This window comes from Octodon degus, unplaced genomic scaffold (genome assembly GCF_000260255.1).
Source record: "Octodon degus isolate 3935 unplaced genomic scaffold, OctDeg1.0 scaffold00098, whole genome shotgun sequence".
Lineage (NCBI taxonomy): Eukaryota > Metazoa > Chordata > Mammalia > Rodentia > Octodontidae > Octodon > Octodon degus.
The window spans coordinates 5,687,550-5,700,003 of record NW_004524674.1 but is presented as its reverse complement, the minus strand read 5'-3'; the positions used below and the strand labels follow the sequence as shown (position 1 = coordinate 5,700,003).

The 12,454-nt window shown below is 46.7% G+C and overlaps 1 protein-coding gene across 1 annotated transcript in view; it reads left to right on the top strand.

The window, feature by feature from the left end:
* The window catches only part of Aloxe3 (arachidonate lipoxygenase 3), a 22,821-nt gene extending 11,958 nt beyond the window's left edge, over positions 1–10,863 (top strand). Inside the window, exons 13-15 of the mRNA XM_004638440.2 lie at positions 4,392–4,492; positions 5,041–5,211; positions 10,045–10,863. Coding sequence (XP_004638497.1) covers positions 4,392–4,492; positions 5,041–5,211; positions 10,045–10,224 — 452 coding nt within the window. The 3' untranslated portion in view covers positions 10,225–10,863. The remainder of the gene's footprint in view (positions 1–4,391; positions 4,493–5,040; positions 5,212–10,044) is intronic.
* The last annotated feature ends 1,591 nt before the right edge of the window (positions 10,864–12,454 follow it).

Genomic DNA, 12,454 nt, shown 5'->3' with positions numbered 1-12,454 from the left:
GGAGATGGAGCCCAGGTTGTTGCTCATTCTAGGCAAGTACTGTATCACTGAGCCCCAATTTGCAGCAATATCCTCACTTATCCTTTTTTTCTTCCCAGTTGGTCCTATTGATTCAAAAGCTAATCAAGGATCATATTTGTTTATTTGGTTTGACTCTAAAATCTCTTTTAACTTAAAGAGCACCTCTTCTCTTCTGCTATTTATTTACTGTCTTTTTGAGACAGGGTCTTACTATGCAGTTCAGACTGGCCTTGAGCTCGCTTTGTAGCCCAGGCTGGTCTCGAACTTGAAATGATCCTCCTGCCTCAGCCTCCCAAGTGCTGAGGTGTGCATCACCATGCCTGGCTCTGCTTTATTTTTTAAAATTTATTTATTTTTATTAGTATATGTTTGTAATACATAATGATTACCTTTCTCATGGGAAGTTGGTACACAATGCATCTTAATTCTTTGCTCGTCTCTCTCTCTTTTTTTTTTTTTTTTTTGGTCTTCTAGCCCTCCCTACTCCTTCCAACTCTTTGTCCCCCTTCCCATATGCAAAAACTGTATTTTCCTGATGTTTTAAAATCTTTTTTCTTCATCCCCTCCTCTTCCCCTCCCTCCCTGCTCTCTTCCTCTGCTTTTTAAAACCACATGATAAAGACTTACAGAAGATCTTGGACTAGTTTTCTGCAGAATGTCTCATCTTCTGAATTTATCCAATTCTTTCTTATGGTGTCATTCATCTTGTTCCTCTGTCTCCTGTGTTTTATTGTACACCGGAAGGAGTATTTAAGGGCTGCATACTCTTGCCAAAAATTTTTCTCAAGTGATGGTCTGCCTTCTGTGTTGATTCATCTGGGAGGTACATGAGGTCAGCTTGCCTCAGTGACTGAGATGCCAAGAGTGATTTCTAGGTTAGAGTGTTATCAGCCAGATCTTTCTTGGACTATTTAAAAAGTAACATTTCCTTGTGTTTTGCAAACTCACTGTTAGTCCTCAACAGTCCTGATCCTGTCTGTTTCACACTACTGAGGAATTTGTTTCCAGGACCCAGACTGGAAGCTAGTGCTACTGGCTCAACTCTCCTGTCTTATTTTTGTAGCACTGGGGATTGAACCCCCCAGTCCTCTCTATATATATATTTAACTTTTGAGACAAGGTCTTTCTCAATAAGTTGCCCAGGATAGCCTCAAATTTTCCATCCTTCTGTCTCAGTCTCCCATATAGTTGGGACTACTGGTGTGCACCTCCATGTCCAGCTTTCTCCTATCTTACTATATTCAATTGATCTCTGATTTTGTTTATCACAACATCTTCAGACTGACCACAGTTCTTCCCACTAGTACAAACTTATTTTGGGGGCTGGGGAGATGGCTCAGTAGAATAAGTGCTTCCCTGGCAAGTGCAAGAGCCTGAGTTCAATTCCCAGTTCCACCAAAAAAAAAAAAAAAAACAACAACAACAAAAAAAACCCACAAAAACTTATTTTGGGTTCATATATTTAAAGGCAAAACATATTTATGAACCTGTCAGTCTCACTTTGACTTCCGTTTTCTAAGAGGAAGTAATAATACAAACTATAGAAAAATTCTTATGGATAGCCTGACCCCTGCTTTGCTTTATTGCTCTCGGCCTCTGAGTTTAGACAGTCAACCACAATGGGGCATTCAGAAAATTCCCATTCATTCCCAGGAAGATGCCCCATCCTTCCTCAGCCTCTCTCTGTTCCTCCTGACTCCAAAGCTGGGAGCTCTTTGGCTCCCTTCCCTACCTCTGTCTTCCTCAGTCCAGTTGGGTGGCGAGTCCCTATTATTTCAATCACCCCATCGACACCACCCTAGTGATCCTGATTGTGGAAGCTGCTTCTCAGCCAGCTCTTCTCTCCTGGCTCCTGGCTGCTACCTCACCAGGCCTGAGGGCTTCCCAGAAATCACATGCCCCAGCATACTGCAGCATCACCTTCAATTAGGTCCCCTCCCTGTCCCCTCACCTTGTCTATCTCCCATGCCTTACCACTCTGGCTCCTTACTCTTGCATGCATTTGCCTCACTCAACCAATAATTACTGCTTTCTTCATATTTATTAAGTGTTGGTATAGATGCTGTCATTTCACAGTGAACAAACAGGCAAAAATCCCAGCCTTCTTACAAGCCTCACATTCTTTCAGAGAGACAAAGATAATCAAACAAATATGTCAAGTGGTTAAGAATGGGAGGAAGAAAAACAAAACAGCATGGGAAGGGTTATTTCAGACAGGTGGCTCAGGAAGGCCTCTCTGAGGAGCTGAGACCTGAGTAGAGAGATGAGGAAAGTAAAGGAGCTCGGGCACAAGAGTGTGGAGTCAGAGGTGCAGCACCTGCGAAGGTCCTCGGGTTGGGGTGCACTGGTGTGTTTGAGGAATATTGGAAAGACCTATGGAGTTTGAGTGGAACAAGTGGAGGGAAGAAAAGTTAGGATGAAATAAAGAAGGGGCCAGAGCCAGATCAAGGAGGGCATGGCAAGGTAAGTGAGAGGAAGCCTAGAAGGTTCTAGTGAAGGGTGACACCATGATTTATCATTTTTTCCTCAGTGCTGGGGATCTGACCCAGGCCCTCATGCACACTAGGCAAGCACTCTACCACTGAACTATGTCCCCAACCCCTGATTTATGATTTTAAAGGACCACTCTTGCTGTCAAGGGATGAGGCTCTAAGGGACAGGTGAGGAAGTGGCAGGATTCATCCAGGAGAGAGACGGTGGTGACTGCATAGAGGTGGAGGGGGAGATGGTGAGGATAGCCTAGCTTGTGGAAGTCTCTGCTCATGCGCACAGAGGGAGATAGAGCATATACCTGTGGTCTGAGCAACTGTATGGCAAGGATGGTTGCCCACTGGCATCCACAAGGGACTAGTTTCAAGATTCCCCACAGATAGCAAAGTCCTCAGACACGCAGGTGCCTTTTGTAAAATGGCATAATACTTGCAGAAAACCTATGCACAGCTTCCTGAGTACTTTAAATCATTTCTAGGTTACTTCTAATACCAAATGTGACTAAATACTTTGGCAATAGTTGTTACACTGTATTGTTTAGGAAATGGGGACAAGGAAAGAAGAGTGTACGTGTTGAGTACAGGCATCATTTCCCTCATATATTTAGTATTTCCCAGATGTTATGATCTGAGGTTGATTGAGCCCACAGATGTGGAACCTGAAGATATGGAGGGTCACTATACCCAAGTGGGAGGACTGCAAGGGAGGGCTGTGTTGGAGAGGGTGGGGCAGGTGCGAAGCATTTGGTTTGCGGTGGCAGGTGTGAGGTGTCTTGAGGACATGCAGGTGGGAACAGCAGCTGGGCAGTGCAGATTTGTACTCACCACTGAGTCTAGGGCTCAGGAACCAGAACAGCTGGGGATATGAGTTTGGGGGGCACTGAGCAGGAGGTGGGTAGGGTGAGAGTCTTGGATGAGGGCCATGTGGTACAGACACAGCAGCATGAAGGCTGAGCTCTTCTCCCTGCATCCCTGACAATATTTTTCTATTTTGTTTTATTTTATTATTTTTGAGACCAAGTCTTGTTACACAGTTCAGGCTGGCCTTGAACTCACTATATAGCCTATTCTGGCCTGAAATTTATGGCAATCCTCCTGCCTAGGCTTCCCAAATGCTGGGATTATAAACAGGCCTGTGCTACCACATCTACATATGTTCTTTTTAATTTTTAAAATTTTTATTTCACTTATTGTTTGAACTGGGGTATTGTCTATTGTTGCTCAGAACTCCTTGAACTCCTGACTCGGCTTTCTCCATAACTGGGACTGTAGGCATGGGCCACTGTGTCTGGCTTTTGTCATATAGTTTTCATTCCAGTATCACCCATGGCTCAATTTGGGGAAGCGCCTTCTCTTCCTTTAGGAAGCATCTTCCTGACCACTCCAGCCCCCATACCAGTTTCTGTCCTACCTGCTTTTCTTTCTAAGAGCTGAGCACTGGCTTCTTGCTGAATCTATTTCCATGTGCTTTTGAGTAGCATACACTGTCTCTCCTGCCAGGCCTAGCAGAGGATGATCCGCTACTGGGTGCTTGGGCAGATCTTGATAAATTGAGTAGAATCAAATCATTAAATGCTAATCTGGGTTGCAGATAAAAGTGCCTTGGAGGTCAGGCAGAGTCAGAGGCAGCTTGGTGCTTGGCATGAATCTGGCTCGGTCCTTATGAATCCTGGCTGTTCCCACTGCAGGATCCACCTCTTAGACCCCTGCAGCCCTCAGAGCCTGCTACCCCTAACTTCATCCCAACCCTAATCTTAAAGACAGTCATAGCCAACGTCTAGCTCCTACTCCCTCACTCTTCCCCCTGAAGTGAGCCCTGCTCTGAGGTGCCCCTAGGAATTTGGTAACTCCCCTCCACACCTTCCTTTTCCCCACACCCAGGATTCCCAAGCCAGCTGTGCACTTCAGGACAGCTAGTGAAGTACCTGACTGCAATCATCTTCAACTGCTCCGCCCAGCACGCTGCTGTTAATAGTGGGCAGGTGAGTTTGCAGAGGGAAGCCTGAAGGGTATCAGGCCACAAAGGTGTTAGGCTTAGCCATGGACTTGAGGCCAGAATTCTGGTTGAAAGCATGGGTGGGTCAGGGTTAGGGTTGGAATGGTGCTTGGGTGGAGTGAATGGACCCTGCTGAGTGATGTCTGGGTGGAGCTGGGCCCAAGGTTGCAATGGCAACTCACACTGGAATTATATTATGAGTAGAATCCATGGGCTCCCGTCTTGGTTAGTACCAGGTCAGGTGGACAATCAGGTTGTTCTGTATGGCATGCCAGCCCAAGGCCCTTTTCTAGGATTACCTCCTCTCTTCATACTCCTCCCTCCCTGGTGACTCACTCCACCCTGTCCTGGAACATTGGGTGGGGAATGACGAGGGGTGAGCTGGGTTCCTGCCCCATTCTGGGACTTTCCATGATTCGTTCATTCCCCAACTGTGAGACTTGAGATGGGAGAGGTGGGACCAGGAATAATGAAGGGGAGACAGTCCCTGCCTTCTGGTGGTCATTTGATCCATATGGGGTGGGGTCTCTACAGCATGACTTTGGGGCCTGGATGCCCAATGCCCCCTCATCCATGAGGCAGCCCCCACTCCAGACCAAGGGGACCACTACCTTGAAGAGTTACTTGGAAACCCTCCCAGAAGTGAATGTCACCTGTAACAACCTTCTCCTCTTCTGGTTGGTCAGCCAAGAGCCCAAGGACCAGGTATGTATTAGGGGTGGAAATTTGGGATGGATTTTGGAGGGCCTGTGCTTCAGGGCTGGTGATGGTGGCTATGTCCTGAGAAGTTGGGAACTGACTGCTGGAATTTGTTGCTACTGCTGAGTTGCTTGGGTTCTTTAGTTTCTCCAGGGAATAATACTTTGATCCCCAAAGACATGTTGAAGGAAATACCAGTCGCACAAGTAGATCACAACTTCCCTTCAGTTTACAAGTTTAATCATCCACCTATCTATTTGTCCATTCATCTATCCATCTATCTAATCAGTCATTCATCCAAATAGTAATCAATTTCTGGGTAACCTCCATGTCAGCACAGAGCTGGGCACCAGGCATACAAAGTCAAGTGACATCTTTCTGCCTTCAAGAAGTGTATTGTCTGATAGAGGAGACATGTGGATAAATGAAGGAGAGCACCACAGTGTTGTAAGAAGTACCTATATGTTAATTTCTCCATTCAACACATGTTTCCTGAGAACCTGTGGTACATCAGACACTTGGTGGGAGGAGCTCTGAGCCTTGTCCACAAGCTTACATTTAGGGGCAAAGGTAAAAACAGGGGCCTGTAGAATCCAAGTAGGTCTGGGAGAGCCCTAGAAGGCTTCTTGGATGAAGTGACATCTAAGCTGAAACTTGTGTGACCTGCAAGGATGAGTCGGGCAGAGGAGGGGCAGGGTTGGACTCTAGGCAGAAGGAAGGACACAGCTGAGGGATGGAGGGGGAGAGTCACTCACGGTTCAGTGCAGCGAAATGACAGGTGGAGAGGAAGGACGGGCTCTACCTGCATGGTTTTTGCTAAGAGGATGCTGGGAGGCCACTCAGGAGTTTTGAGCCAGAGGTGACATGACTGGATATGTTAGGATTAGTGTGTTCCTGTGTCTACGTGAATGGGTGAGAAGGGCAGTTTGGAGATGGGAGACAGAAAGGAGGCCTTGAAGAAGCTGGGCCAGGGAACGGTGCTTTCATCACTGAGTGTCATCATGGCCATTCACGCATTGCAGTGTCTGTCGTGCCTCTGCCTCCCAGTCTTGGTCATAGTGCTCTGACATATGAGCATCCTCATTTCTCATGCTTGACTCCATCTGGTGCTAGAAAGATTACAAATGCCTTATCATCCTAGCTAGGTGTTTTGTTTGTCTTGTTTATGTTTTGTTGTTTTGGAGATGAGGGGCCCTCATTATGTTTCCTAGGCTGGCCTCAAATTTCTTGACCCTAGTGATCCTCCCATCTGAGCCTCCTGAGTAGCTGGGACAACAGGTGCATATCACCATGCTTGACTCAGAAAAGATTCTGTACATGATTTATTTGTTTATTATTGGTACCAGGGATTGAAAGCAGAACCTTGCACTTTCCAGGCAAGTGCTTATGCTGCTGGGCTATCTCCCCAGCCTCTATTTATTTATTTATTTATTTATTGTGCCAGGAATCGAACTCAGGACCTTGTGCTTGCCAGGCAGGTGCCATGCCACTGAGCTATAACTCCAGCCCTATTTTATTTTTTTTTTTTTGTGGGGTGGGGACCTGACCCCAGGGCCTTCATACTGAGCTATAGCCTCAGCCCTTTAATTTTTTTTTTCTTTAGTACAGATTCTACAGGGTCTCACTACACAGATTGGACTTGTAATGATCCTCCTGTGTTCAGCCTCCCAAGTGCTGGGATTACAGACTCGCACCACCACATCCAATCTCAATTGCTATCTCAGTACACCCCGGGGCTGGAGCTGGCACAGCAGGCTGGGCATTGTATCCCGGCCTCTGCATCTGCCTAAGCAGGCACTTTAATCCACTGAGCTATCTGGCTGACCCAAAATATTTTATTTTGAGACAATGTCTCACTAAGTTGGTTAGGTGCCTAGGCTGGGCTCAAACTTTCAGTGCTCTTGGCTCAGCCTCCCAGAGTACTGACTGGGATTGCAGATATGTCACCACGCCTGACCTTCCTAGGGAATTTTACCGACTATCCTATATCCTGGGAATGGAAGGAATTTTATCCTGAATTCTGCTCCTTCTATGTCCAAAAGGACAAATGGGCAGGAGGATGAGGATGAAGGGGTCCCTCCTCATAAACCTGGAACCAGAAGCTTAATCTGCAAACTTATTATTGGGCTGGTGAGATGGCTCAGTGGTCTAAAGCACCTACTTAGAACGAGCTTAGCAAAGCACAGGGACTGCGGTTCAATCCCCCAGCACCACATGCCAGCCAGCCCCGCCCCCTGGTGGGCTGAGCTGGACACACACACACACACACACACACACACATAAATAAATAAAATTTAAAAAATCAGATTATTCATGCATACTATTTAATAATATGAAGCAAATAAGTATGTTTAGAATTCTTAGTATAGGGTTGGCAGATAACTATTTAATTCATGGTGGTTTCGTTTACAGGGGGAAAAAACTGAAGTTTAGAGAGATTAGGGAATTTCTCAGCATCAAATAGCTAGGAAGTAGGTGCTGAGTCATTTGTCACGCTTCTGTGTTCTGCTCTTTGATAACTACACTATAGTTTTAGGAGTTAGATATGAATCTCGTATGTGAGAACTGCATCTTAGAAAAGACGAATAATATAAAGAAATTATAGTTAATTCTAATAAAGAAAAAACATACACAATTAGGAACAGGCAGGTCATATAACCACAAATACAGATGGTTTTTCAATGATAAGAAAATAATGCTTCTGGTTTATGCATGACAATTTGGAAATCTAGATGAAATGAAGATATTTCCAGGAAAACATAAACAACTGAGATGTTAGAGGAGATGAGGGCCAGTGAGATAGCTCAGCGGACTAAGTGCCTGCTTAGGCAAGCACAGGGACTGGGGTTCGATCCCTGGTACTGCATGCCGTGCCGGCCCTACCCCTGGGTGTGCTGAGCTAGCCCCTGAGACCTTCGTGTGGTGATGCACACTTGTAAGGGAGGCTGAAAACAGGATCACTATGAGTCCAAGCTGCATAGTGAGACGCCATGCCAAATATATTTAAAAAAGAGGATGTTATACAGGAGATGAAAACCAAATATAAATGAAAAAGGGATGTCTTAAGGGGTGTGGTGCATTGTTCAGGAAGAGGGCTTATCTGTGAGCTATTATTAAGAAAATGAAGCCAGGCATGGAGGTGCATACTTGTAATCCCAGAACTCTGGGAGGCTGAGGCAAGAAGATTGCAAGTTTGAATTTAGCCTGGGCAATTTAGCAACTTCACAAGACACTCAAATAAAAAAAAGTATTGGGGCTATAGTTCATTGTTAAGGCCTTGGATTCAATCTCCAGTACTGTAGAAAATAAAAATAAATAAATAAATCAGCCAGTGAAATGTACCATGAAGGAGTGTAGAAAAGAAAGATTGGTTCAAACTTATGAAATCTAGCAATATGATTTATTACATCAATAAAGAAAGATACGCTATAATCATCTTGGTACATGCTGGAGACGCATTTGATCGGCATGAACAGTCATTATTAATAAAAACTCAGTGTAAAATGAAAAGGCCAATGAAAGAATTTTGATAAAAGTATATTTAAGACAACATTGGGGCTGGGGGTGCAGCTCAGTCGTACAGGGGGACCATTGCCTAGCATGGGTGAGGCCCTGGCTTCCATCCTTAACACCTTGGAGGGAGGAAAAACACATTAGTGGACATCTCATGAAAATCAGAGACAGGAGAAAATGTCCACTACTACTGCAATTATTGAACACTGTTCTAAAGGGCTCTCCCAATCCGATAAAACAAGACACAAATTCTTAAAACATCAGCAAACCAACTGGGCATGGTGGTGCATTCCTGTAAGCACTTGGGGGGTTGAGGCAGGAGGATTGCTGTGAGTTCATTGCAGCCTGGGCTACATAGCAAGACCTTGTCTCAAACAAAACAAAATCAACAGTCTTGATAACAGCTGTATTACATGAAGGTTATATTAGGTGGAAAGGTGTGCGGATGAGGAGGCAGGGCCTGCGCACCAGGACAGTGAGTGGTTGTGTGATGTGGTCACGAGGGAGGGTGGTGTCAGCTGAAGGTAATTGTGACATGTGTTGATCGTGGTTGGCTGTGCTGTGAAGTGTGACAGTGTCATGGGGACAGTGACTGTGGTGGCAAAATTGATTATGCAGTCAATTGGAAGATGCCTCAGAACCAGCCATGGTTGTCCCGAGGGGTTGGATTTTGTAAAATTGCGAGGTATTTGCTAGAGTGTTATTGTCAGCTGTGGAGGAGTGTGGTTGTGTTCCTTTAGTTCAAAGCATAGATTAGGCGCTAGATAGGGACTTTAAGGATTTCCTGATTAAATCCATCTACTTTCAGATCCAAAAATTGTGCTTCAAGGAGTCATAGACTGCACAAAAGCTGGTTCCAAGCCACATTCTTTTCTCTAGGCTGTGTGGCTTTGGATTTTGGGGATGAAGGCTGCTCTCCCTTGGAGTGCATGGAATGGTAGATTGGGGGTGTGATTTTAGTGGCTGTACGTTGGGCTATGCCTTTTTTTGAATATAGACTCTCGCTATGCAATTGTAACTCATAGTGATTCTCCTGACTCAGTCTCCCCAGCATTGGGATTATAGGCATGTGCCACCATGCCCGGTTTAGGGCTGGCACTGCATACCCAGGGTTCTGAGATTGGCAAGTCATGCCATACTGGGGATTGAACCCTGGTCCTTGAGTTTGCCAGGCAGGCACTTAGACTACTGAGCTATCTCCCCAGCCCTGGGCTATGCCTTTTGAAGCCACCTTGACCTTGATTGTATTTGTGCCATCCATGATCCTTCATTATTCTCCATTCCATTTTGAACATCATCCTGACCTCCCGCCTGGTTTTCTCCCAGAGGCCTCTGGGCACCTACCCAGATCAACACTTCACAGAGGAAGTACCACAGCGGAGCATTGCCGCCTTCCAGAACCACCTGGCCCAGATCTCAAGAGACATCCGAGAGCGGAACCAGAACCTTGAGCTGCCTTACATCTACCTGGATCCTGCCTTCATTGAGAACAGCGTCTCCATCTAACCTCTACCTCAAGGAAAAGGGCCAAGAGTGAAGGAGGCCAGCTTATCAGGGTTTGCAGATGCTTCCCTCCTCCCTATTCTCAGCCTAAGTCTTCCTCTCCATCTGTAGGGACTTTTTCCAGTCAAGATGGCTCTCTAGCTGTGCCCTGAGCTGTGAGGGACCAGTGTAGCAATGTCCAAGGTGAAAGCCAATGACTACAGTTGAATGTATAATAGACTGTCGGAAAAAGAAAGGAAGCTCTACATCCCTTGCCCGGCTTTAGGCAGCCTCCTGTTCCAGTCTCTTGTGGGAATCTACCTCCTCCCATTGGAGTGCCCAGACCTCCCCACTCCCACACTTCCTCCTACCAGGTTGTTTTGAGTTCCCCTTCCTCTAAGCCTAGGACCCTCCGACCCAGCTTCCTTCTGCAGAAGAGCCTGGAAACTGGGCACAGAAGGGATGCGCACCTGGATATGTCAGGTTCCCCTTACCCCTAGCACTGAAAGGTAGAGGAATAATTGGAGCCCAGCTCTCCTGGACATGTAGCTAAGATTCTTGGGGACAAGCTCCCTGGCCTGGGCATGGATGTGTGGTCTCTCTCCAGCTCTCATCCTACCTTATTTATAGCTCAAGTTTTCTTTTTGCCTTCAAACATAGTGACTTCAGTAAAGACTGACAAAATTTGGCTCCTATTTCATTGTTCTGTTTTGATGATGTGTGTGCTTGCGTGTGTGTGTGTGTGCATGTGTGTGCGTGTGTGTGCGCACACATATGGTGTGTGTGCATGTGGGGGAGGTGAGGGGTGGAAGTGCCAGGGAGGTAGGAGCAGTGAGTCCATCACTTGTGTATTCTGGAGACGAGCAGTGTTGTAGCTCAACCCTCCACCCAGCTGAGTCCTATATTCTTGCCTTCACCACCTGGAGCCTGTCATTAGGAGGTGAAGGAACACCTGAACTCTGGTAGGACAAAAACCTGGCATTTTGCGAAGGTTCAGAGTCTGGCTTCAAGGTGTGGTAGTTAATATTTCCCCTAAAATCCTGGACGTAGAAAACTCACCCCCAGCCCTCTTGTGGGTGGGTGGGGACACAGGACACATTTGGGCTGAGTTCTATTCGGAAAGGTGTGGCCATCTCCAGGCCGGTGCTCCAAGGGCTCCAAGGGCTCTAAGGACTCTCTGCCTCCCCACTCTGGAAGCTGCGTTGGCAGGCTTTCTTCAGCCTGTGTGTCTGAGGCCTGCTGACTGAGCTATCTGTGGAACTGAATAAGAAAGATACTTTTTATTGGGTGAAGAAATTGAGATTTGGGAGTTGTTCACCCTTTCCACTTTCCTGATTCAGTGTAGAGTCTGATTCTTTTCTTTTTTGGACAAAAACCACAAATCATTTTATTTAAATTAATAACATTGAAACAGGTGGCTTAAGGAGGCCACATTGTCCCAAGTCTAGCTCATCTGTGTGATGGGAACAACTTCTTCCATGGGTGTTCTGAAGTGCTGAAATTACAGTGAGAGGTGGAACTGAATGGTTTTACACTTCTCGTATTCATAAGAATTATGCTAAAGCAACTTGGTCAGGTCGACTTCCCAGGTCCTCAGTGTGAACTTCCTGCTTAGAGGAGGCCGTTTGCCATCCTGCACTGCCTCAGCACTTCATTGAAAACTTCACGGGCTGGTTCTGCACACTCCAGAAACAGCTTGATCTTAGAGCAGCAGGGGGTCCGGGTCTCCTGCTGTGCCGCTGAGCCCCCTGAGGCTCCTGATAAGTGATGCCTCCTCCACAGAAGCCACCTGTGATGGCGTGGCCCAGTGTGTGCCCCACGGTAGAGTCCACAGCTGCACCTGCTGCAGAGATGGCCATCTGGGCCATCAGACCGGGTTGCCAGGGTGCAGCAGCAGGTGAGCCCGTGGCGGAAGGCGGGGCCACCACCGGGGTCTGGGCCATTGGGGCCAGTCTGGGTGCTGACCCGGGTGCAGCTCACATCTGAGGGGCCAGCTGGCCCGAGAGGGAATGCAGGAAGTACAGCTTCAGCTTCCACGAGGCATCTTCCTCACACTACTGCTCAACGTCTATAAGCACCAAACTCTGAGAACACTCTGGTTGCTTCTTAGGGTCTGATTTTCTCCCTTTTCACCAGGCAGCCCTCTAAAAACACAAGTACCTTCATGCTGGCTAGCATTTAGGAGGCTGAAGTAGGAGGATCCCTGCAAATTTGAGGCCAACCTGGGCTACATAGTAAGCTCAAGGCCAGCCTT